General features: G+C 43.5%; 1 protein-coding gene across 1 annotated transcript in view; it reads left to right on the top strand.

The window, feature by feature from the left end:
* Positions 1-23,920, top strand: part of Slc25a13 (solute carrier family 25 member 13) — a 166,978-nt gene that overhangs the window by 76,974 nt on the left and 66,084 nt on the right. Inside the window, exons 5-9 of the mRNA XM_075953627.1 lie at positions 4,237-4,376; positions 17,855-18,001; positions 20,102-20,240; positions 20,966-21,059; positions 21,264-21,348. Coding sequence (XP_075809742.1) covers positions 4,237-4,376; positions 17,855-18,001; positions 20,102-20,240; positions 20,966-21,059; positions 21,264-21,348 — 605 coding nt within the window. The remainder of the gene's footprint in view (positions 1-4,236; positions 4,377-17,854; positions 18,002-20,101; positions 20,241-20,965; positions 21,060-21,263; positions 21,349-23,920) is intronic.

The raw sequence follows: 23,920 nt of genomic DNA, 5'->3' as shown, positions 1-23,920 counted from the left end.
CCTAGCTGCATAATTCTTTGGCATTAAGTACAGTCACAGATTTGCACATCCATCAACACTTGGAAATTTAGAACATTTCTTCACCGTAAGGGAACCTGTATTTGTTAGCAGTTAAATGTTTCCCCTGAACACCCCATTGGCTCTTTGGATTTTTCTAGCCTAAGGCAACCCTTAACCTACTTCCTGTCTGTATCAATTTGTTCTTAGCATTGTTTTTTAATGTTTATTGTGTGTGTGCATGTCCCATTGTGTGTGTGTGTGTGTGTGTGTGTGTGTGTGTGTGTGTGTGTGAGAGAGAGAGAGAGAGAGAGAGAGAGAGAGAGAGAGGAGAGAGAGTCACTTCTCTCCTGCTCTGTGGGAACTGGTGGTTGAACTCAGGTCATCAGGCTTGGTGACAGGTGCCCTCACCTGCTGAGCCATCTTGCGGGGTTTCATGTAAATCAACTCATGGGCTATGGGATCTGTTAGTACAGACTTTATTATTTTTAGCATGATGTTTACAAGGTTCCCCCACACATTAGCACACTTGTCCACATATTAACATATAATTATTCCTTTTAAAATTGTCGGATTTAGCACCTGTTGCCTAGCCTGTTTGTTACTGCGTACATAGGTTGTTCCTGTTTGGGGCAATGAACAATATCGCTATAAGCACTCATGTCTGTACTGTGTGGCTAGCTTCATTTCTTACGACTGCACACTTGGACATGGCATTGTTAGGTCAGACATTTACTCTGAGTGTGACCTCTTTTCCACAGTGACATTTTATATTTCCACCAGTTTCTGAGGATTCTGTTTCTTCCCATGCTTGGCAACGATTGTGTTAGTCCTCTTGGTTATGGCTCCCCTGGTTAAGTGTAAGCTGTTGGTCTTCACCCTCCTAATGCTAATGACGTTAAACCTTTTCATGTACTTCTTTTTATGTCACTCTGAGCAAATGGCTACTCAGTTCTTTCCATTTTAAGACAGTCCTTTTATTCTCTGTCCATTTTAAGGAGAATTTTCAGAGCCAGAGAGATAGATGCCTCAGTGGTTAAGAGCACATAATTGTTCTTGGACCTGACCCAAATTCGAGTCCCAGCACCAACAGGCAGCTCACGGTTGTCTGTCGCTTCAGCTCCAGGGGATGTGACCCCCCCTCCAGCCTCTTCACACAGGCATACACACACACACACACACACACACACACACACACACACACACACACACACAATCACCAAAGATAAAGTGGACCTGTCTCCATTTCTGAGTTGGGAGAGTCCCTTTCTGTATTCTAGAGTTCCTTATCAGGCATGATTTCTAAACCACCCCTAGTCTGGAAGTAATTTTTGCATTTTGGAGGAGAATACAAAAGTTTGGATAATGTTCAATTTTTCCAGTTCTCTTTTGTTTATTTTCTTTTTTTCTCCATCGTCAACTGTTTCCTAATTCAAAGCCACCAGGACTGTGCCTTTACTATGTATACCCATATCTTTACACCTTAGCTTCTTCATAGCTTTAGCTCTTACATGTAGGTTTCTGATCTGTCTCGAGTAGGAGGTCAGAGTTGGAGTTGGTTCTTTTGCTGGTAAAAGTCCCTTGTGCCTGTCCCTTGTAAAGATTCATCTTTCTTGTCGGATAGCCAGTCATCTTTGTTGGGATCTACTGGTGGCAAGCACTCATGCTTGACTTTAGATCTTTGTTCTTGCCTTGCTTTGTTTTTCTGTTAGTCTCTCCTACGATGTAACCACCGTCTTGGTCTGCAGTAATTTTGTACTCATGGAAACCAACTCTGATCTTGTATTTCCTGGGTTCTTCAGAAATCCTTGAGTTCTTATATGCACTTGAGAATCAGCTTGTCTATTTCTTCAAGAAGCCAAAAGCTTTAGCATGTGCTTTTACTTTCTTTAGATTTCCTTCTTCCACAGGCCATGTGGGCACTAAAATTCCTGGGTGCCTTGGCTATATATATATATATTCTATCTGTTAAGTGCCTTCTCTTACTTTCCATGAGACATGAAAGAAGGCCAAGAGAGGATGTTATTGACAGCCGTCCTGTAACCTGTGCGTGAACATGATTTCCATCTACTACATGGCAGAAAGGAGTCTTCCACTTACCTGAGTTCTCGTTTCATTGCAGTGTAAAATTTATTTAAAGTGTGAAAACAAATCCTTGTGTGGTTTTGGTGGTGTCTGCTCATTTATTTGCTAATGTATCGATTAGCAGACTGGTGCCTTTGATTCTCCCTGGGGCCTGCTCCATGCTGAGGTGCGCACACACAACTGGGCAGAAACTGCAGGCTATTTTAGGATGCTTTGCTGCAGAAGGACGTCTGGCTCTCGCCCTAAGAATAATCCTGTCACTTGGTGAGCACCCAAGAAATGGTGACTGTGTTATTTAGTAGCATTAGAGCCTTGGACATTTGAATTTCAACTCAGAGGCTTTCCAGTACAGAGGGAATCGCTCAGCTAATAATTTTATTGAACCTGCAAACATGTTCTGGGTACCTTTCCTCCTCTCTACCAATTTTTTCTTTTAAATCTTAATTATTGGTTATGTTTTTTCCCTTATAGACCTCCCTCTCTCTCTAAGAAAACTTGAAGATTGTACTTTAAAATTTTTATTTTATTGTCCTCACCATGGTCAGCCTGAGGTTTTTTGCCACCATTTATAAAATATTTACCCAGCATAATTTTGATTTTTATTACCCCCACTGTGCAAACACATACAACCATATGCTGATGGTGGCCTTGCTATTTTCATAACAAGTAAAATTTTTTGGAACCGTTAAAAACACGGAATGAAAATTTTGTGGGCATAGTGAGGTGGAAGCAGGAAATTTGGGGAGAGCAGCAGAAACAAGCACAAGGGATTCTGGACCCTAAGAGGTTCGAGAACTTTGTCTTTTTCTCTTACTTCCTTTGGAAAGGGGGAATAGAAGGAACCAGGCTTAGTTTACTTATAAAAATGAGAACCTTTGATACATACATTAAATCAGGTGTAAACAAGGAGAAAATCCGGCAGTATCCTCCTGTGTTTTCTCATCCCCTTCTACAGGCACATCATCATCATGGGTGGAGACTAGTAATTGAATAATACTTTGTTTAGAAAAAGCACTTTCTTATTTTGAGTCAGTCTTCCTATACCTCTCTGTGCGTGCACACACACAGGCACCATCCCGCCCCCTCCCCCAGAGCTCAGCCTGTGCTCGACAAGTGAGCTACTCTCCAGTCTCCTCCAGAGGTGAGTAGAGGCCAATACACTGAGAAGCGCAACTTGAAATGGAATTACCTGAACTTCTCTCCAGCACCCACCCACCCCCGCTAAATTTAAAGTTATGCTTGGCGGTGGTGGTGCACACTTTTAATCCCAGCAGGCAGAGGCAGGCAGATCTCTGAGTTCCAGGACAGCCTGGTCTGCACAGAGGGACCCTGTCTTGTCGGGGCAGGAGTGGGGATTAGAGTTAAAAACTCGAGACTGCTTACGGGCTTTTTTTCTTGTCTTTTACTGCAAGGTGAGCTTGAAGAATTTACAACTGGCTTCAGTTCTTTTTTTAGGTCTGACTCTTTCAAAATCTTGACAATGGACTTCTTTATTTGTTGAGGTTACCGTTAATCGAGTCTTCTATCTGGCTCTTCTGCTTCTGTGTTAGATACTTTTTGGTGGCTATGATAAAACACCATGACTAAAAGAAACTTCCAGAGAAAAGCTTACTTTGGCGTATGATTCCAGACAGAGAGTCTGAAGGGAAGGGATGATTGCAGATGGCAGAAGCAGGAAGCTGGCTGATCATTTTTATATCCACACACAGGAAGCAGAGGGAGGGAGACATAAACCCTCACAGCCTGCCCCCAGTGACACTTTTCTTCAGCAAGTCTCCACCCCCTAAAAGTTCCTTGAGTTCCCCACACAGCATCTCCTGTGGGCCTTTGAGGGACATTTCTCATCCAAGCCACCACAGCCGCTAACGATCAGGTCCCATCCACTATAAACAGCCATTCTGTGTTGAAGCAGAACAAATGATATAAAAATTTAGCTTTTCACATAGCTTTTTCTTCCCATTTGGAAAGATTATTAACTTTAATATTTCAAGGTTTCCCATGGGTTTTCTGACTTCTGTTTCTGCCAAGTTTTTTTTAATTTTGTATAGGCATTCATATTTGAGTTACTTTTTGAGTAGAAATGCTCATTTTAGTGCATCTAAGAAAGAATCCAACTTTCCTTATTTTCACCGTTTTTTTTTTTCTCTTTTTCAGAGGATGTCAAGCAAGTGTTTGGACAGACTACAATTCACCAGCATATTCCGTTTAACTGGGATTCAGAATTTGTGCAACTGCATTTTGGAAAAGAAAGGCAAAGGCACCTTAACTATGCAGAGTTCACGCAGTTTTTGCTGGTGGGTCGAATTCTTTTTTCTTTAATTGCCAGATATTTTTACCCTGAATTGTTATTTCTTACAGTTTCTGATAATATATCAGAAGGTCTTTTTTTTTTTTTTTTTTTTTTTTTCGAGACAGGGTTTCTCTGTAGCTTTTGGTTCCTGTCCTGGAACTAGCTCTTGTAGACCAGGCTGGCCTCAAACTCACAGAGATCCGCCTGCCTCTGCCTCCCGAGTGCTGGGATTAAAGGCGTGCGCCACCACCGCCCGGCTCTGAAGTCTTATTCTTAAACAGTGGAAAAGTGAAAAGGAAAAATATAATTCAGTATAATTTCTTGTTTTTTGTCCCGAAGCCAGATCCACCACAGGTTTGTAAGACTAGAAATTTAGAAGTATTTCTTTTTCAGTAGGTTGAAAATGTAGGATTACATGGACCTCTTCCTGTTTGAGAGTGTGAAATGATCTCCTAAAGGTTACGAGGTCAAAGAAGGCAAAATCACAGGGCTGGAAAGATGTCTCAGTGCCTAAGAGCATCTGTTGTTCTTTAAGAGCAGAATCAGTTGCACTGGGATTTGTGCCCGGATGTCCCACTATGCACCAGTACTGTGTTTTCCTGAGAAAGCTAGCAGATGCAGCCGGCTGCCTCCAACTGGAGAGTTGTTCCCTCGAGGTCTTAAGTAGATTAAGCCTCCAAGTCTCCAATTGGTGCATATTGAAATCATCCAGGCAGTTTTAGAAAGTGTGCCTACAGATTTGGAGATTGCTGCCTTGGGTGGCCATGGTAGGCTATACCTGCTGTGAGAGGGAATTTATTGCCTTCCCAGTTCCTCTCCTAAGCTAATTTAGTTCCTTCCCTGTTTCTTCTTCACCTCTGTTGTGATTGGATCAGTGGACCACTGATGAGATCAGCCTAACAGTATTTTAAAATACAATTAGACTGTTCTTATTCTGTGATAATGCTATAATGAATCCCATCTCTTCTAGACTAACCAAAAATGAATTAAAAAATAAAATTGTGATTATGTCTTGATCTTTTTTTTTAAGTGTCTTTTTTTTTAAATTTCCACATTAATGTTTAGTCTATGGAGGGTCAATATTTATTGGTATACAATTCTCCATAAGGAATTAATTTCTTTTGGATTTTTTATTAACTCATCTTGTTTCTTCATTGATCACATTTCTCTTCCAAAATCTATTACTTAAAATCCCATGGTGGGTGTTAGTCTTCCGGGTTCTTTCTCTCTGAGCCTGGGGGAGAGCTGCCCTAGAAATCACCTTCAGTTCCTTGTTCTTCACTTCTGTGTTAGTATCTCAGCTCATCTGGTTCTTTTCCTTGCTGTAGACATTTCCAGATGCAGGGGATGAAGGCAGAGCTGGGATGGAGTGGTGGGGATGGAAACAGCCAAACCCCCAGCGGTGCTTCTTCTTTATAAACATGTTGTGGCATCCACGCTTAGGCGGACTGGCCTGTGTAGCTCGTTAGTGTCCTAAGGGGCTTCCTTTTTGGACTTTTTCATTGTGTACGTCTCTGTGTGTGTGTGTGTCTGTGTGTGTGTGTGTGTGTGTGTGTGTGTGTGTGTGTAGAGGCCGGGACACCCTTGGCTATTATTTCCCACGCAGAATCCACTTGTTATTTTGAGACATGGCCTTCCTTAGCTGGAAATTGAAGTCGGCTAGGATGGCTGACCAGCAAGCTCAGGAATCTACCTCACTCCGCCTCCCAAATACTGAGGTTACAAAAGCTGTCTCCTAAGACAATATACTCAGACACTTTGAAAGCTGAATAGGAAGTCTTTGTTTGGTTTTTTTGAGACAGCGTTTCTCTGTAGCTTTGGAGCCTATCCTGGAAGCAGCTCTTGTAGACCAGGCTGACCTTGAACTCACAGAGATCCATCTACTTCTGTCCCACCACCACCCGGCCGAATAGAAAGTCTTTATTGCTGGCCATCGATTACACGGGAAACTTAAAACAAATCACGCAGCTTAGATCCTCACAGTTCTTTGTTTTCTATGTACAAAAACCAAATTCTGGTTGATACCCTTCAGTTGGCAAGAAGCAGAGCTATAGACGCCAAAAAACAAGGTTAGTACTTTTAGGGACTTTCCTAGATCCTGGAACTATGGACCGGGTCTTTGATAGATTAGGTCTTTGTTCACATTGTGGCAGGTGTTAGGGTAAGTGGTGCCTCTATCGTGGTTGTCAATTACACTAATGTGCCGCCCTGTACTTTATTAATTCTCTTATGAAGGTTTCTAGAGGTTGAACTTAGATGCACTTTATTGACTGGGCCATCTCCCTTGGCCCTCTCTTAGACTTTTGATTATATTGGTGCAGATACAGAATTTATCAGGCTTTTAAGATTGCTCTTATTATCCGTACCAAACTTCCAAGATACCTTTCATCCGGCCTGGTGCATATTATCTGGAATCTCAGTACTCAGGAGGCTGAGCTAGAAAGACTGCTTGCTGCAGGTTCAAGGCGAGGCTGGAATACAGAGTGAGACCCTTTATCAATTACGTCCCCACCCACCCCCTCCTTCCAAAAAAGCAAAAACCAAGGACAAGATACCTTACCCCTGGTTTCGTATTTCCCTTGTTAAACATGTTAATGTCTGTGAATGTTTTTTCCGGTTCTATAGGGACATATAGTTCAGTAACTTAGGTGGGGAGTGGAACAGGCAGTAGTGTTTGTTGCTGCTTACACAGGACATTGGACACGGTAGGAGGCGGTGTTCCTCTGGCGAGGAGTAATTACAGTAATGCTATTGAGACAGATGCCTCAAAGTGACTCTGTGGAACACAGTCTAACTTTTGGTTTTAGTGGGACCTCGGCAATTGTAAGGATGATTGCATTGTCCCCTTTCAGCAAGTACCAATTATACTGTAACCAGTAGTCAACAGTCAGCTACTCATGGCAGCTTCTTGGCCTTCCTCGAGAGGTGGGGAGCGTGACTCCAGGATTAGGTGATTCAGGATTGTGTGTTCTGTTTTCAGCTGAAGCTTGTAAGTCCTTTGCTTAAACTCGACTCTGATCCCTGACAGTTAATGGGAGTATCCCACAGTGTCACACACGGGATGATTTGGACTTTGGAGTCAGAGTGGATGCCTTAGACTTTTACTGATTTAAAGTGGCTATTAGCACCTAAGGATATTGACAAGGACTTTGCTTTAAACCTAACTTCAGACCCGGGAGAAAGAGTGAGTAAATGAATTGAGAGAAGATTTCATTTGTGCTGGATTTGAGGTCACTTTGGGTCACTTTCCCCACATTTCACGTGAACTCCTGACTCTAGGCAGGTTGAGGCCCGAGCCCCTACTTCAGGCCTCTTGTTTTCTTCATGGGCTCGTTACTGGCTACACATAGCTTCTGGAATGTGAAAGTGAGTGTGCTCATTAGTTTTATGCCAGCTTGATACAAGCTATAGTCATCTGAGGGGAGGGAACCTCAACTGAGAAAATGCTTCCAAAAGATAAGGTCAGTAAAGGCATTTTTAAAATTAGTGATTGATTGGTGGGAAGGGCTCAACCTGTTACGGGTGGTGCAATCCCTGGGCTGGTGGGGTCCTGGGTGTTATAAGAAAGCAGGCTGAGCAAGCCATGGAGAGCAAGCCAGTAAGCAGTATTCCTCTATGGCCTCTGCATCAGCTCCTGTGTCCAGGTTCCTGTCCTGTTTGAGTTCCTGTCTGGACTTTCTTCAGTGATGAGCTATACTGTGGAAGTGAAAGCCAAATGAGCCCTTTCCCTCCCAGCTTGGTGTTTCTTTGCAGCAACAGAAACCCTAGCCAGGACAGTGAGCTTGGTCTCCTGTGTTTCAGGTTTCTGCTTTGTCAGGTATACCTACCTCCCTCTGTAAGGCAGACCTCAGAAAGCAGGCCCTGCTCCCTGGCTGGCATCAGTGTTGTACAAGCAGAGAGATGCTTGGCTGTTTGGAATGTGGAAGTTGTCACCATGCATCTTCTTGTCCATCTCTCATGAGGAAGAGAAGCTGCTGTAGGAACGCAGAGGACGTCCTTGTGGTTTCTCTGTTTATAGTGACAATGCTGATGTTCCTAGGAAGGGTGTCAGCTGGTGCAGGCCAGCACAGGTTGGAGCCACGATTGATTGTATGCAGAGCGGTGAGTTGTGCACACTCTATAGGTCCCAGCTTGTATGCGGAGGGGTCGGTTGTGTACACTCTATAGGTCCCAGCTTGTATGCGGAGGGGTCGGTTGTGCACACTCTATAGGTCCCTGCCTTCCTCCTTGGTTTAATAAATACTGTGCACTATTTAAGCAAATGTGTGTTCGGTATAAACCACCGCATGGTTGGAGCATCTCACTCTACAGGTTCAATCTGCTGATCTGTGTGTCAGACTCACCGGGGTGGTGGCTGACAAGGTGGAAACCTTGTCTCTACATTGTTTATGGATTTCACAAATGCAGGATTGAACAGCAGGGACACAAAGCCTACTTTCTGCATTCCTGTTTCTCATTTCTGGGGAAGGGTTTCAGATGACCTGGGGGCCACATAACTTACTCCCTTTGAACTAATGCAGGCACGATTGCTATTTATTTATGCTCAATTCTTTCATCTCCACTTCATGAATAATTTTATGTATTCATTTTTATGTATTTTTTGAGACAGGGTAGCCTTAGTGGAACTTAGAGCTTGCTGTATATACCAGACTGGCCCTGAACTCACAGAGAACCATCTCTGTGCCTCATAAATGCTAGTATTAAAGGCAAATATGTGTATTTTCATTAATCTCTTCATATTCCTTTACTTTCATCTCTTAAACCAAAACTTTAATTATATGTATGCTAATTTATAAGCAGATTTTATTATTAACTGATATTGTTAAGAAACATCGTGGAAGCCTGGTGGTATTGGCACATACCTTTTGGGAGGCAGAGGCAAGCAGCTCTCTTAATTGGAGGCCAGCCTGTTCTATAGGATGAGTTTAGGACAGCCAGGGCTACACAGAGAAACTCTGTCTCAGAAAGCAAAAATAACAGCAACAACAACAACAACAAAAGAATTTGTATTTAGTCAACAACAATGAGAAAAGTTACTAATACCCTACTTTTATGGTTGGGTGCATGTTTCATATAAAGTCATTACGATTTTAGTTTCCTCTTCCTCTAGGTAGCTTCCAATGGCTCTGACCTCTGGTAAAAGTCGAGGATCGTGTCAGTTCCAGAATTTCATTAGGAAGGTGCTGCATCTTGAGAAATACCTTACAGAGAACATGGGTAGCAAGCAGCCTCAGGCCTCCACTCATACCAAGTAGAATCTCGGTGAGGCAAGCATAGCTAGATTTATGTTTCAGAAGGATCGTGCTGCTTGCTCATGGGACTCAAAGGGAGAAAAACAAAGAGATGGCCACTAGTTGACCACTTTCTAATATGGGATTGATAAAGCTCTGGCCAAGTCGATAGTAAGTGTGATGGGATAAGTAACTGGATTCAAGAAGAAAAAGAGACAGCCTCACAAGATTTGGCAGCTTAGTGGTCAGAAGATAGTCAAAGCTGAGTAGAACTCAAGGTTGACTTCTGGGTCTCGCCTTGGGCACATACCAGGATAATGGTGGATTACTGAGATCTTCAAAAAAATATCTATCCACCTGTCCGTCTGTCTATTCTTCTCTCATATATTACATCCCAGACCACAATTTCCACTCCTCTTCTCCTTCCAGTCCTTTTCCCCCAGTTTCTCTTTCTCCCAGATCCACTCCTCCTTTGTTTCCTTTAAGTAAAGAGCAGACTTCTCAAGGTTACCAACCAAACATGACATACAAATTGCAATAAGACTGGGCACATACCATATCAAGACTGGATGAGGCAGCCTAGTAGGAGGAAAAGGGTCCCAAGAGCAGGCAAAAGAGTCAGAGACATCCCTCACCCCTTCTGTTAGGAGTCCCACAAGAGCACCAAGCTACATAACCATAATGTGCAGAGGACCTAGGTCAGACCCGTGTATATAGGCTCTACTGAGATAGTTTTAAGGAGGCAGGCAATCTTTCATGTGCATTAGCCATTCACACATTCGGTGTTCTGACTCTGTGATGCCTTCTTAGTTCTTGAGAGTTCTGATGGGGCTCCTACCTGAATTGATTGGGGCTTTTTGAAGGAATTCTGCCCCCCATTTTATGGAGCAGGGATGTGTTCTGTATCTACAGACTTGCCTTCTACTGCTTTAGAAAGGCATCATCAAAAACTCAGCTGTCCTGGAGGGGTAGAAAAGCCAGATTCTATTATCAGGAGTTGGGCTAGCTGACTTGAGAAGGCCTGGGTCTGGAAGTCTTCTCATATCCTTTTACCAAGAAGGGCTTAAGAAGGAGATCACCTGACTCCAGGTACATGGGCATGTACTTGTCTTATTCAAGCTTTCGTTTTATCAGGTGAGGTTGATGACACTCTAGAGACATAAATTCCAGTTGGTAAAGCAGGAAACAGAGTGTAAGAGGCAGAGCTGTCTTCGTGCCGAGGCTGACTATCACATTGGAAAGGGTCCCTGTGCTTAGATCATATCTGTCAGATGCTAGACCATGTGCACACGATGCTTTTACGTGTGTGTTGTTGTTACTGAATCAGATTGCTCAGGATTTTAGCTTGTGGGATTCACCCAGATCTGACCAACCACATAGAACAGCTAAAGCCTTTCTTCTGTATAGAAATAGATCTTTGGTTGTTCACATTCCGAGCCTAAGAGTGGTTGCAAGTCTGCTGCTTCCAGATCTGTGGTTGCCACATATCCCTGCAGAAGCCAGGGATTCTCCGCTCCTAGTCATGTGTGGCCTTGGCTTTCTAGAGATCGTTACTTAGGGCTGGCTGCAATGTCTGTCACGGTATCCTGCTGTAACGCAAAAATGTCAGCACAAAAGTCTACTTCTGTTGAAAAAGAAATTGTTTGTTGCCATCACCAAGCCAAACATGATTTCACCTATGGCCACATCAAATTCTCAAGCTTTGGTATTAAGGAGCTGGAAAATGGCCACTACATGAAGTCACCATGGTTCAAACAGGTTAGTGGTCATCAAACAAATCCTTCTGTGGGTTTGAGTACTTTCCCTTTGTTCCCCAACTTGCCGTTAGGGGTGATGGAAATATCAGGATCATAAGTCCTTTGTGTTTGCGGCATGTGGAACGTATTCATATTGATTGTGAGTTGATCCTGACAGCGTATGTAATGCATGTTCATAAATGAAATAACCCTAGTGTTTCAGAGACATGTGGAGTGCAGTAAGCTGACATGGTCTACCCCAGTGCTCAGAGGACAAATTGTGTGGCATCCATGTTACTCAGGTGGTTAGACTCCATCTTTCATACACTTTCCACATCCGGGACAGAGGAAATCGAGGTTCAGTCTGCTGTCATGTCCAGGGTTGCTCAGCCTGTGCTCCTGTTGAGCTACCTTTACCGTATCACCCCGCTGAGCACCGAAGCTGCGTCTAGCGTCTCCCCAGCTGTTAGCCACTGAGAACTTCAGCAGGAATCCAGAAGAGCAAGGAAACATAGAGAAGCACTGGACTTGTTTTCCATGAAACAAGTGTGGCCATATGTGCAGAGAATTAGGCGACGCTGCCCTAAGGGCTCTTATTGAAGGTCCAACCCAAGGACTAGGCACAGAATTCCACCAGGCGCTCTTGAACACTCACCACGTGGCAGAATGTGTGAATTATGGGAAAGTGTGAAGACTGGAAATGCCTTCATTCTCTACATAGTCATTGCTCAGTTTCATTTATACTCTGTTTTCAAATGTGTGCATGTGGGAACTGAAGATACGGCTAAGTGGGTAAGAATGTGCGAGGATGACAGTCTGAATGCACGTCCCAGCACACGTGTGAAAAGGCGCATGGAGCATGCATGTGCCTGCAACCTCAGTGTGGTAGGGGCATGGAGCCATGCATGTGCCTGCAACCCCAGGGTGGTAGGAGCGTGTAGCTATCTATGCATGTGCCTGGAACCCCAGGGTGGTAGAGAAATGGAGCCATGCATGTGCCTGCAACCCCAGGGTGGTAGAAGCATGGAGCATGCATGTGCCTGCAACCTCAGTGTGGTAGGGGCATGGAGCCGTGCATGTGCCTGCAATCCCAGGGTGGTAGAAGCATGGAGCCATGCATGTGCCTGCAACCCCAGGGTGGTAGAAGCATGGAGCCATGCATGTGCCTGCAACCCCAGGGTGGTAGGGGCGGAAACCAGAGGATCGAGAGTTCAGTGGCTGGCAGCTTAGGTACATGTTCAGTGAGAGACCTTGCGCAGAGGAATAGGTAGGGAACGGTAGTGCCAGGCTCCTGAAGCCTCTGACCTGCACAAGCACATTCGCAGGCATGCACACACATACCATACATATGTATATACATGCATACACCTATGTATATCCTTGCCGTGATCCAGACTATTTTCAAGTTAGCATAGAATTATGAAAATTTCAGAACTCCTTTTATATTTTTATACATTTTATTCTTCATTTTGTTTACAGTTCTCTACCACCACTCTTTTTTAGCTTTCTTGACTCTGTTTTATTAAAATTATATATAATTTTATATATACACTTAATATATATGGCATATATAAAATGTATATTTTAAGTTTTGAAAACACAAAAGCACAAATGAACCAGGCTTGGCTTTTGTGTTATCTTTCAATGGTCTTTGCTTTGCTCAAGAGAATCTGCTGTTTGTTTTGAACGCCTTTGGTTGTGTTCTAAAGCACAAACTTCCATGTCTGAACAGAGGTGAAAAGAATTTTTTACATTCAAAATATGCCTACTAGAAAATTGGATATTATTAAGGAAATGACAGGCCTGGAACTATTAGAAGCAAGAATTCAGATCCCAAGCAGTTTAACCCCCATATATGTTGGCTTTTTTCTGTACAGGTAGCAATTTTGAAGAGTTTCACTTTTTTCCTAAAGCAATCTGAATGGGTGTGTTGAAGTATTTGTAATCCACTAAATAAAAGCCTCTTCCAGTAATCATCATTTGGCAGAGTAGAGCGAACAGAAAACCTTCTCTGGTGCTTAAGCATCTGTCGAATCCTTACCCCTAATCTCACCTCTAGCAAATGTGTCCCTTGCCTATACCATTGTAAGTATTCATCTCAGAGGTGAGACAGGGTTTCTCCGTGTAACAGTCCTGGCTGTATGGAACTTACTCTGTAGACCAGGCTGGCCTCGAACTCAGAGATCCAGCTGCCCCTGTCTCCCGAGTGCTGAGATTAAAGGTATGCACCACCACTACCTGACTTCTTGGGGTTTGCTTGCTTCTTTTTGTTTGTTTGTCTCTTCTAAGGCCTTTAATTTGATTTTCTGTACTCAGTTTAAGTATTAATTTGATCTTTGTTGCCTCTTCTACTTGTGTATTAAGGGATAATCACATCTCTTTCTAAAACTATTATTTTCTTCATTTTTTTTTTTTTAAGTTAGACTTCCTTTCAAAAGAAACAGCTTGTTAGGATGATGACTTCAGTCAGGTTGTGGTAGCACACATCTTCTACCCCAGCATACAGGCAGGGACAGGACAGTTTTCTGTGTATTTTTCATCTTTATGTGGCTTTCTTTTTTTATTTCTTTTATTTTTAATTTTTGGTTTTTGGAGACAGAGTTTCTTTGTGTATCTTTGGCTGTCCTGGAACTCAACTCCATAGACCAGGCTGGCCTGGAACTCAACAGAAATCAGCCTGCCTCTGCCTTCCCAGTGCTGGGATAAAAGGTGTCCTTTTTTTAAAAAAGGACTTCCTCTATCCTTTTTCTTTTCGTTCCCAAGCCTATGGATATTTTTAAACACACTGTACACTGTTTAGATTTCTTTTCATCTGAATCTATCCTTATTGTGTATCTGTAATTATTTTCTAACCAGGTGAGTTTTTAATCTGCTGAGCCTTATGGCTAGGTTAGAGCGGCGGCTTTGACACTGACTCCACCTTATTCCTTAGCTTTTTGAGAGCCTAACTTCATGCTGGAGGTACTGGTGGGAGCCAGGTTTATTGCCACAACTCTGTGGAGTTTCTAAGTCCATGCTACCACCAAGAAGCATGATGCTGGCTGCTCATAAATACCATTTAAGTATTCTGTTGCAGAGATTTCTAAAAGAGCTGTGAGTATTTTGCCCTAACATTGAGTCAGGAAACCTTTCTGGAAAGGATCCACGCCTCTGCTTGCTGCCAGCAAACAGCCTGCTGGAGAAAAGACAGTTACCAAAACATTGTGCTTGACTCTGTTGTTGTCTGTCTAGAATCCTTTTTTTTTTTTTAAAGCCTTTTCAGGCTTACCAAACATTTGGACATCATTTGTCTGTTCAGTCCCAGATAAACACACAGAGGCATATATTAATTATAAATTGTTTGACCCATTAGCTCAAGCTTATTGACTAGCTCTTACAATTTAAATTAATGCATAAATCTTCTTTATATTTAGTTACAGGGCTTGGTACCTTTTCTAAGTGTAGCATTCTCATCTTGCTTCCTCTGCATCTGGCTGGTGGTGACCAGAGAATTCTTCTGAAAATTTTCCTAGTTGGTCCCCTCCCCCAGTACTTTCTATGTGGCTATTGGCCAATCAGTGTTTTATTTAAAGCAATAAAAGTGACAAATCTTTGTAGTGTACAAAAGCATTATCCCACAGCACTCATTTCTCCTTCTGTTAATGCTCTTTGCCTGCCAGCCTCCCCTGCCCTTGTTTCTGCCTCTCTATTGGGTGTTTTAGAGAGGCACAGTAACACAGCCTCACAGAGTTAAACAAATTCAGTGTCACCAAAAGTCATATACCTGAAAATAATATTCCCCAACACAAATGTGTCAGATATTCTTTAAAAGCTACAGAGATAACAACAAAGGCTTTAAGTCACTTTGTCCTGGGTAACTAGCCTGGCCGTTTACTTAAAAGCTAGCACACTCTTGAGTTTAGCATTTGTAGAATCGCCTGTATGTTTGGCCATACATGCTTCCCCCCCCCCCTTTTTTCTTCTGTCAAGGGTCTTAAGACTGAGAGGAGAGCAGACATGAGGGAGGAAACATCTCTCCTTGCAAGGTTCTTTCGCCTTGCAAGGTTGTCCTGGACCATGTAGTCAGTGTATCTAGGTTACACATGAGGACACTGCCTCAGTTGTGGGGGTGGGGGCAGATCCTGCCCTAAGTAATCTACCTTACTTGGAAGGAGTGGCCAAACCTTCCTACTGAGGCCACTTCACTGGGAGAGCTTTAATGTCTCCAGTTTGTAGGAGTTGCTAAAAATGAACTCTCGGTTTGCTAATCAGAGTTTACGGGGTTTGTTTGTTTGTTGCCTGCTAGCAGCTCTTCAATTGACTCTATGTAGACAACGAAGTAGGCAATATTATTTATTCCCTTCATAGATACGTCCCCACCACAAACACGTCCCCTCTTCTGTGGTGTGGTCATGGGCCCTCCCTATCCTTTGGCATCTGTTTTTCTCTTTGCCATTCCAGACAAGCTGGTTTTTGTAATCTGGGTTTCTGCTCTGAGGAGATGCTTTGGCTGTGGTGTGTGATGCGGATTTCGGAAGGACAGCCTTTGGGTCCTTCAGACTATGTTTTAACTAGGAAAATGGAAAGTGACCGAAGGTGCTGCTGCTGTTGGTGGGAGTCACCGTGGCTTTCAGTGTTTGTGGGGGGTCTCAGGACCGCTCATTTGCTTTCAGCGGATACCTACTACGGTTTCTGCTTGCTGTAGAATACTTCCTGTGCTCATTTCTCACTGCAGGTGCTGAGCAGCTCATTCCTTGCCCTGAATTGGAGGATCTTGGCTAGACAGCTCCATTTTTGTTAATTTAGTTGGCTTTTTGGACAGCCTATCACTGGTAGTGTCCATGACATGAGTGCCCACTGTACACCACAACAACAGACGTAGGAGAAAACATAAGCAGAACGTGGTGCCTCCTCCATGGCGGGAAAGCCAATAATATCAATGCTATTTCTGATATAGGGTGGAGTATTATAACATGTTCATGTCTGGAACCACATGGCAGGGCACTAATTTTTAATACAGAGGCCAAGTCGGGTTTTTCAGTCAAATAGCGGGCCTACATGGCAGAGATGTGGTTTCTGGGTAGCTCTCCAAGAGTCCTGAGCACCTTGCCTCGGAGATGAATCCCTCTAGACGATGCAGCCTCTCGGATCTGTCTGTCGAGGAAAGAGCAGGCTGGATCTGTGACTTTGCAAGGTGGACCGCTGCGCTCAGAGACGGACAGTGAGGGTCACAGAGACACTCAAGCCAGGTCTCAGGAGGCACTGAGCCACTGCTAAGAGAGAGAGAAAAAAAAGATGTACTGAGTGAACTTTTAAAGGCCCAGAGAACACGATTTGGTAACTGGTTTACAATTTGGAGAAAAGAAGCTTGGAGAATTGGAAATGACAGCTTTTCAGGTGATGTCACCAGGAAACCAACATGCCAATATAATTAAGCTTTGAGCCTAGAAAAGGGACCCAAGCTGAGTACTGGGTGGGGGACATTAATAGTGGGGTTAGTGATGTGTAATTTTATGACCTTTATAAGGTACATATAGGGTATATTCTTAGAAATTCGGGTAGAGCGGGCGGGAGTGGGAGATTTGGAGGTAGACAGCAATCTTAGTTCATAAGAAGAAATCTTTGGCGGATTGTGGGAGCTGCTCTCAGAGGGGCAGTACCTGAGGACGCGGCTGACTGACGCTTTCAGGAAAGATCGAGTGCAGGGCTCTGAAAGGATCTGGGCCCCTGAAGAGGGTTTCCTCTGGGTCTCGGTGCACCCAAGCTGGCAGATACCATAGCTAAAAGAAAGCTTCAAATGAGATAATGATTCTTCTCCCTTTCCTACCTTCTCTTCCTTCTTTTGAAACAGGATGTAGTGCTTTGCGTGAGAATGACCCCCATAGGTTCATGGGTTTGAATGCTTGCTCCCCAGTTACTGGAACTTTTCGAAAGGGAAAGGGTTAGGAAGTGTGGCCCTGGTGGAGGAGTCGCTGGGGTGGCTTTGAGGTTCTAAGGTCCCGTTTCTCTGCCTGCTGCCTAAATAGCTACTGCTCTGATTCAGTGCTTAGCTGTTAGAGGCTAACCCTCTGAAGCCGCAAACAGGCCCCCAATTCAATGGCTTCTTTTATAAGAGTCTCTTGGTCATGGTTCCTCTTCACAACATTAGAACAGAAACCAAGACAAAGGCTTCTCATGTAGCCCAGGTTGACATCAGAGCCATGATGTGCCGTGTGGGACCATCTCTCAGCTCTCAGCCTTGCTGCCCCTGCTTCTCTAGTGCTGAGATCACAGACAAGAGCCACCACATGTGGCTCTGATTCCAGTGGGCGTAAGGTTTAAAGTAGAGTATATGTTCTCCGATTTATATCACCGACCTGAGAAACGTTCTTTCTTCCAAAGGAAACAGTAGTTTAGGGGAGCATTTAACCAGGCAGGTGAGGCCTGTTAAACCAAAATGTAGGCTTGTTTCTTTTGTCTGATTGACAAATGAGCAGTCACTTGCAGGAAGAAAGCAAGAGACATAGCGTAACCACTTTTACCTTCTCTAACTGTAGGAAATACAGTTGGAGCACGCGAAGCAAGCCTTTGTGCAACGGGACAGTGGCAAGAACGGAAAAGTCACAGCCATCGACTTCCGGGACATCATGGTCACCATCCGCCCCCATGTCCTGACTCCTTTTGTTGAAGAATGCCTTGTAGCTGTAAGTTGTCATTGTCCTAATGAAGCGGTTTTTTTCTCCCTAATTTGAGCTAAGTAAACTGGGACAGTAAAGAGCAGGTTCTTATGACTTATATAGTTTTATTTTTCTGTTTATAATGCTACTATTTTTCTAATGTGATCACCTGTATTGTCACCCTTGCAAACCTAACTATGTTTTGATTCATCTTAGTGGATAGGTTAATTGATTGTCTGAATTATATAGGGTGTTTTAGGTATGTGTGCGGTTGTTTTTCAGTGTCCCTGGAGTACTGCACCACGGTGCGTTCATATACTAAATTCTGCAGATACTCAAACCATTTATACAAAGTGACACCGTCTTTGGATATTACCTACATGTACCTTCTTTGTACTTTAAATCATGTCTAGATTACTTGTAACATCTAATGCAGTGTAAGTGTTTTTAAGTCTTTGTTTCACTGTGTTGTTCAGGGAATAATGGCAAGGAAAAACATCTTTACAGTTCAGTGCAGATAGGATTTCTCCCCCCAAATCTTTGTAAAACTCTGTAGTTGGCTGCATCTGCCTATGTAGAATTTATCAAAATAAAGAATCCATCTCTATTAGCTGATTAGATAAAAGGGGAAAGATAAAAATAATTTGTGATCTCATGCTAATTTTGCCTTGTATTTTGAGATATGTCATATGTTGATTTTCGTGTTATTTTAAGGAAAAAGAACCATGCATGCGTGCAGGCACCCACACAAGCACATACTGTTTGGCCTCTTGTCAAAGCTATAGGTAGACCAGAAGCCCTTAAGCTCAGATTTCTCATGGGCTTTTGGTGTCTGTTGGGGTTGCAATGGTTCTTGTGACTAGCAGAGCCCTGGCATTATGCGTCATAGTTGTCCTTCCCCAAGGACGTCCAACCAATGTCCTTAAGTCTTGGAATTCCAAGGTGCCCTACAGCATGCTGGGCAGTGTGGTTCCAAGCCTTGGCTATGGACTATCTAGTTCACCAGGAAAGATCATTACAGATGGTTTCCTGTAGGCCTGCGCTTCACCACGGATGGGTTGCTAGGTTAGTGTCTGTTAAAGCTTCCAGCTGATTCTCTTGGTCATTCAGATTTAGGAACCATTTGCTAGACCACCTGTGTGCTCATGGCTGTCTGGGTTTCCCACAGCGCTGAACTGTGTCTCTCAAGTCTCTTTCGTTTCCTGGTGCTTCATTTTGTGAACATAGCTTTTCCCATTCTGGTACGATGTCAACCTCACTCCTTTTCTTGCTTATACCCCCCCCCCACTCTCCTGTCAGCTATTTTAAATGTTTACTACGTGAAGATGTATGTGGCTGTTATTAAAGAAGTGTTTTCCTAATTAAAAAAAAAATTATTTTTCCTTGTTAGGGAAGGATAGAATTCGAAACCCCAAACTGAAGTTCCATTCACAGTGGACATGCTGTTTTTTTCCTGTCCCCTGTGAAAAAAAAATCTTTTCTTAAAAATTCTGATTATCAGAATTCTAGCCAGCTTCAACCCCCACCTAAGCATAGGACATCTCCAGATTTTCCCAGAATTTTACCTGTGCTTCAGCAGCCCCAGCAGTGTGGAGACTCAGGACTTAGTGATTATTCATTGCTGGTTTAGGTGCCATGGCCCATCTTGACATTAATGTTGCGTTAGCCACTTCTTACAGTGTGTCGGCACAGATATGAGCGCATGCACACGTGTGTGTGTGTGTGTGTGTGTGTGTGTGTGTGTGTGTGTGTGTGTGTGTGTGATCTAGTTTGTATGTTTAAGGCCTTAGCATTTGCTCTTTAGATGAAATAAACGATTTTGTGCAACATCTGTACCTGAAATTTGACCTCTGTAAATGACTGCTGGTCCTGTTCTAAGCCTGCACGTGGATTTCCTTAGTTTCCCAGGGGTTGGGTATGGAAGGACAGGCCCTGGTCATGATTGGCTGCAGCCACTTTAAAAAATTACTTGTAGTTTCTTTTCTAATAAGAAAGAAAAATACTTGTGTCGATCATTCCTGGTTACTTCCAAAAAAGCATTAAATATATATGTACTTTTGAAATCCCTTCCCCTATGTATCTTATTTGTTGTTGTTTCTTCCTCTCACTTGTTCTCAACTTTCCAAGGCTGCGGGAGGCACCAGATCCCATCAAGTTAGTTTCTCCTACTTTAATGGATTCAATTCTCTCCTTAACAACATGGAGCTCATCAGGAAGATCTACAGCACTCTGGCTGGCAGCAGGAAAGATGTGGAGGTGACTAAGGGTGAGAGAGAGTCTATCAGAGTTTTGGCTTCAATTGTGTTAGGCACTGGGGCTGAGGGCGGCAACCTGGAGCTATCATTGGAGTTTTCTGTCCCGTTCACACGCGCTCGTTAATTGGTGATGTGTGGCCTCCATTCTATGATCAAACTCAGGTAAACAAAATAGTCTTCACCAAATTTTTGATAAATTGAAGACAGCATTTGAATGAAGACAAGATACAGAATTTGTTGAGTCTTTGCAGTTCTTACAGAAACTTAAGCCAAATCGGCAGGCAGGTCAGTGGCCCTCAAAAATTATGTGAGCGTTCCACAAACCTGTACTGACAAGGGTGTATGTGATCTGTGAACGCAGAGAGGATACTATCAGCATTTCAGGGGATTTAAAAAAAAAAGAGAGACATAGAAAATTCACTTGGGATTGACGGTGTTTCTGTGAGGAGGCAGTTGAAGTTTTTCATACATGCTCCCCCCGTTTTCCTTGCCCTGTAAGCTGAATACCGTCCAGAGTAGTTTGTTTCGAGTCCCCACAGGGCACCGAGCTTTCCCTGTAAGTGTTAGGTGGTGGTCAGCATGCTTTTCCATGTGGATGAAAGACCTGGGGAGGTATGGAGTAACTTCATGAAATGGGTTGTGATTTCCGCCCCTCCGCTGCTTTGATTGAATGCTGAACTCAGTGTTGCCCTCTCTGAATCTCTCTCTCTCTCTCTCTCTCTCTCTCCCCTTACAGAGGAGTTTGCTCTGGCAGCCCAGAAGTTTGGTCAGGTTACACCCATGGAAGTTGACATCTTGTTTCAGTTAGCTGATTTATATGAGCCAAGGGGGTAAGTTGGGTTTTTTTTAGTTAGTTTAATAAAAGGAGTTTAGGAGCTAGGTGTGGAGAGAATACAGCAGGAGAGAAAGAAACCAAGTAATGAAAGAACAACAGTGAAATGTGGGAAGTGATAAAAGGAACGTTCTGGAATTCTATAATGTGAATTTAAGGAATCTGGGGCTTTGTCATTGTTTGCTATGTTTGCTCTGTTCAGACGCATGACCTTAGCAGACATTGAGCGGATCGCTCCCCTGGAGGAAGGCATGCTGCCCTTCAACTTGGCTGAGGCCCAGAGGCAGGTGAGTGAGTAGCAGTAAGTTCTCGCCTGGTGTTTTCCAGGGAGATAGCAGGCCCCTTGCGCTTCCAATGCCTTTCCAGCATTGATTTCTGATGTAAACATTTCCCAGTTTTGCTCCCAAAATGCAGACATTTTTGAAGAGGCTGAAAAGGGAAATTATTTAACGACCTTCTGGTGAACGGATACAGGGCATGTGTTTCTTAGAAAGATGGAGCTGTTCCCCCAACACTAGGAACCCCAACACTCTCAAAACAAGTAGTTCTTTTCTTCTTTACATCTGGTCCTGAGGGAAGTGGGCGTGGATCCCTGGGTCCTTGTGACTGTCCCCAGCAGCATCTGGCATTGCTAAATGAAAGCTATCTTTGCTCCTCAGAGGGGCACTATCAAGAGCATTGTCTAACAGCCATGCCCTTCCGTTTTTTTTTTTTCTGAGTATCAAAATGAGATAATTTTGTTTAGTCTGGAGTCATAGTTCAGAGGCTTTTAGACCTATTTTCTCTGTGAAAGGATTCGTAAGTTATGTGGAAACAATGTTAGGAATGCTGAATTTTATTTTATGGTTAACAGAAGCCCATGTCAGAAACTTAAGACCATGGTACCTCCTCACTTAACCCTTGCTCAACCCTGTATCTGGGGCTGAGAGCAATGCCTGCCTTCATTGCATGTGCTTTTGCCTGCATGGCACTTATAAAATAAATCCATGAGCAGACAGAGCATCGCTTTTAGAAAAAGACCGCCTTTAAGGCAAAGCCATCTTCGAGTCTTGTGAGACTTAACTGTTTTTGGCTTGGGGCTCTGGATCTGAACAGCGACGCCAGTTTGACCACAATGGGTTGACTCGAGCTGCATTTTTAGGGCTGTCAGGCCTGGAGCCAGGACCCCTCCTCCCTTTAGCTCCTTCCCACCCAAAGGCAGCAGGGAGTTTTGTGTGCGGCATGGGGTGGAAGGAGTGGGTGTGTGCTCAGTAAATCCTAACTAGGCACCTCTGGGAAACCAGCTGGCTGTGGTTAAAAGAGGAAGCCAATTACCCCTGGTGCAGGAGAAAGAACTGTGTAATCCCGGGCAGAGGTGGAAGCCGCATTGCTCTCTCCTCTCTTTGATTTTAGCCGCTGTGTCTGAGATAATTATCTCTTCGTCTGCATGCCACCAGCTATTGTAGAGATTTGGGGATTAAGGAAAGCAGAGGGGCTGTTTCAGATCTCCCTGTTTTCCGCTGGCAGCGGTACCTCTCCCTTTCCCTCGGTGCCCTTTGCAGCTTTGGTGGGCTTCTGATGGGTGCTTCGTGGTGCTGGCCACAAAAGGTTAGAGGAGTTTGATGAACTCCGCTGGAAGTGACTGGCTGATGCAGAGGTTTTAGAGCAATTCATAGCAGTCCTACCTGAAACCTAGTGTGATTTTGACTGCAAGGACCCCAGTGCGCCTGACAAATTGAAATAAGGCAGGTCATCTCCCTTCAGGCCAGTTTATGTACCCCAGTACCCTACAGTCCCTGCAATGCTTGTCCTAGACTAGGGCAGTGAAGGTGGACTCCTTTCCTCATGTTGTTTTAAGAATATATTACATTTTGTAGCTTCTAAAAGTTAAGTGGGAACCTGGAATTTGATTTGTCTTCTAGAGGAAGAGGTAGCAGTAACGGCAGGTCCCTTCCTTTCGTATCTTTGAAATACTCTCATTCATTATTTTGATGCCAGGACATTTTTAGTCTCACATGTTTTCATACATGTAAATAAAATAATCTTCCTCCTTTGAATACACCTGTCACAGGGAAGGTAGAGTACAGGGGTAGAATTGGAGACAACCACGGAATTTGTGGAAGAAATGTTTTACTTTCTTAGACATAGAGCGGTTTTTGGTTTAACGACTAAGGATTTCAAATGATCTAATTGTATTGGAATCGCGTTGCATTGACAGCAGCTAAAATTCAGTGGGTTGGTGGCTGAGGCTGGTGATTGTTTTCATTGTTCGCTGATGTTAATTATCACGTCTTTTGAAAACAAATTTTTCTGGATGTATTTATCCCTTCAGCAGGTATTCAGTGCCGACTGTATGTCACCCTCGCTCCCTCACTTGACAACTCTGTGGGACAGAGTTGCTACTTTATTTACACTGACAGGGTAGCACAATATTCTAAAATGTTTTGGCCACAGAAATGTGAAAGATAGCAGGTTCAAAGAACAACAGTAGTCAGCTGACTGCCTAGGAGCACGGAGTCTAGGATAAATTTACAGCCACCCATAATTTACCCTTCGAGTAATGGCCATCGTAAACATTTTGAGTGTATCTAGGTAATATAGATGCCAAAATATTAGTGTTAATTTTATGTGTATGTATCAACTTGTAATTTTAACAGCAACAAAAGACTTCATATTCTACTCTTAATTCATTTTTCTTTTTAAATACCATAAAGAGCTAGAAAATTGGCTCAGCCTCAAAGAGCACTTGTTGCTCTTTCAGAGAACCTGGGTTTAGTTTCCATCCCCCACATGATGGCTAGCAACCATCCTTAACTTCTGTTCTGGGAGATTTTATACCATCGTAGATACCAGGCACACATGTGGTACACATGCATATAG

Source organism: Microtus pennsylvanicus, chromosome 19, assembly GCF_037038515.1.
Source record: "Microtus pennsylvanicus isolate mMicPen1 chromosome 19, mMicPen1.hap1, whole genome shotgun sequence".
Lineage (NCBI taxonomy): Eukaryota > Metazoa > Chordata > Mammalia > Rodentia > Cricetidae > Microtus > Microtus pennsylvanicus.
The sequence above is the reverse complement of the archived record's forward strand: the minus strand, read 5'-3'. Positions and strand labels throughout refer to the sequence as shown.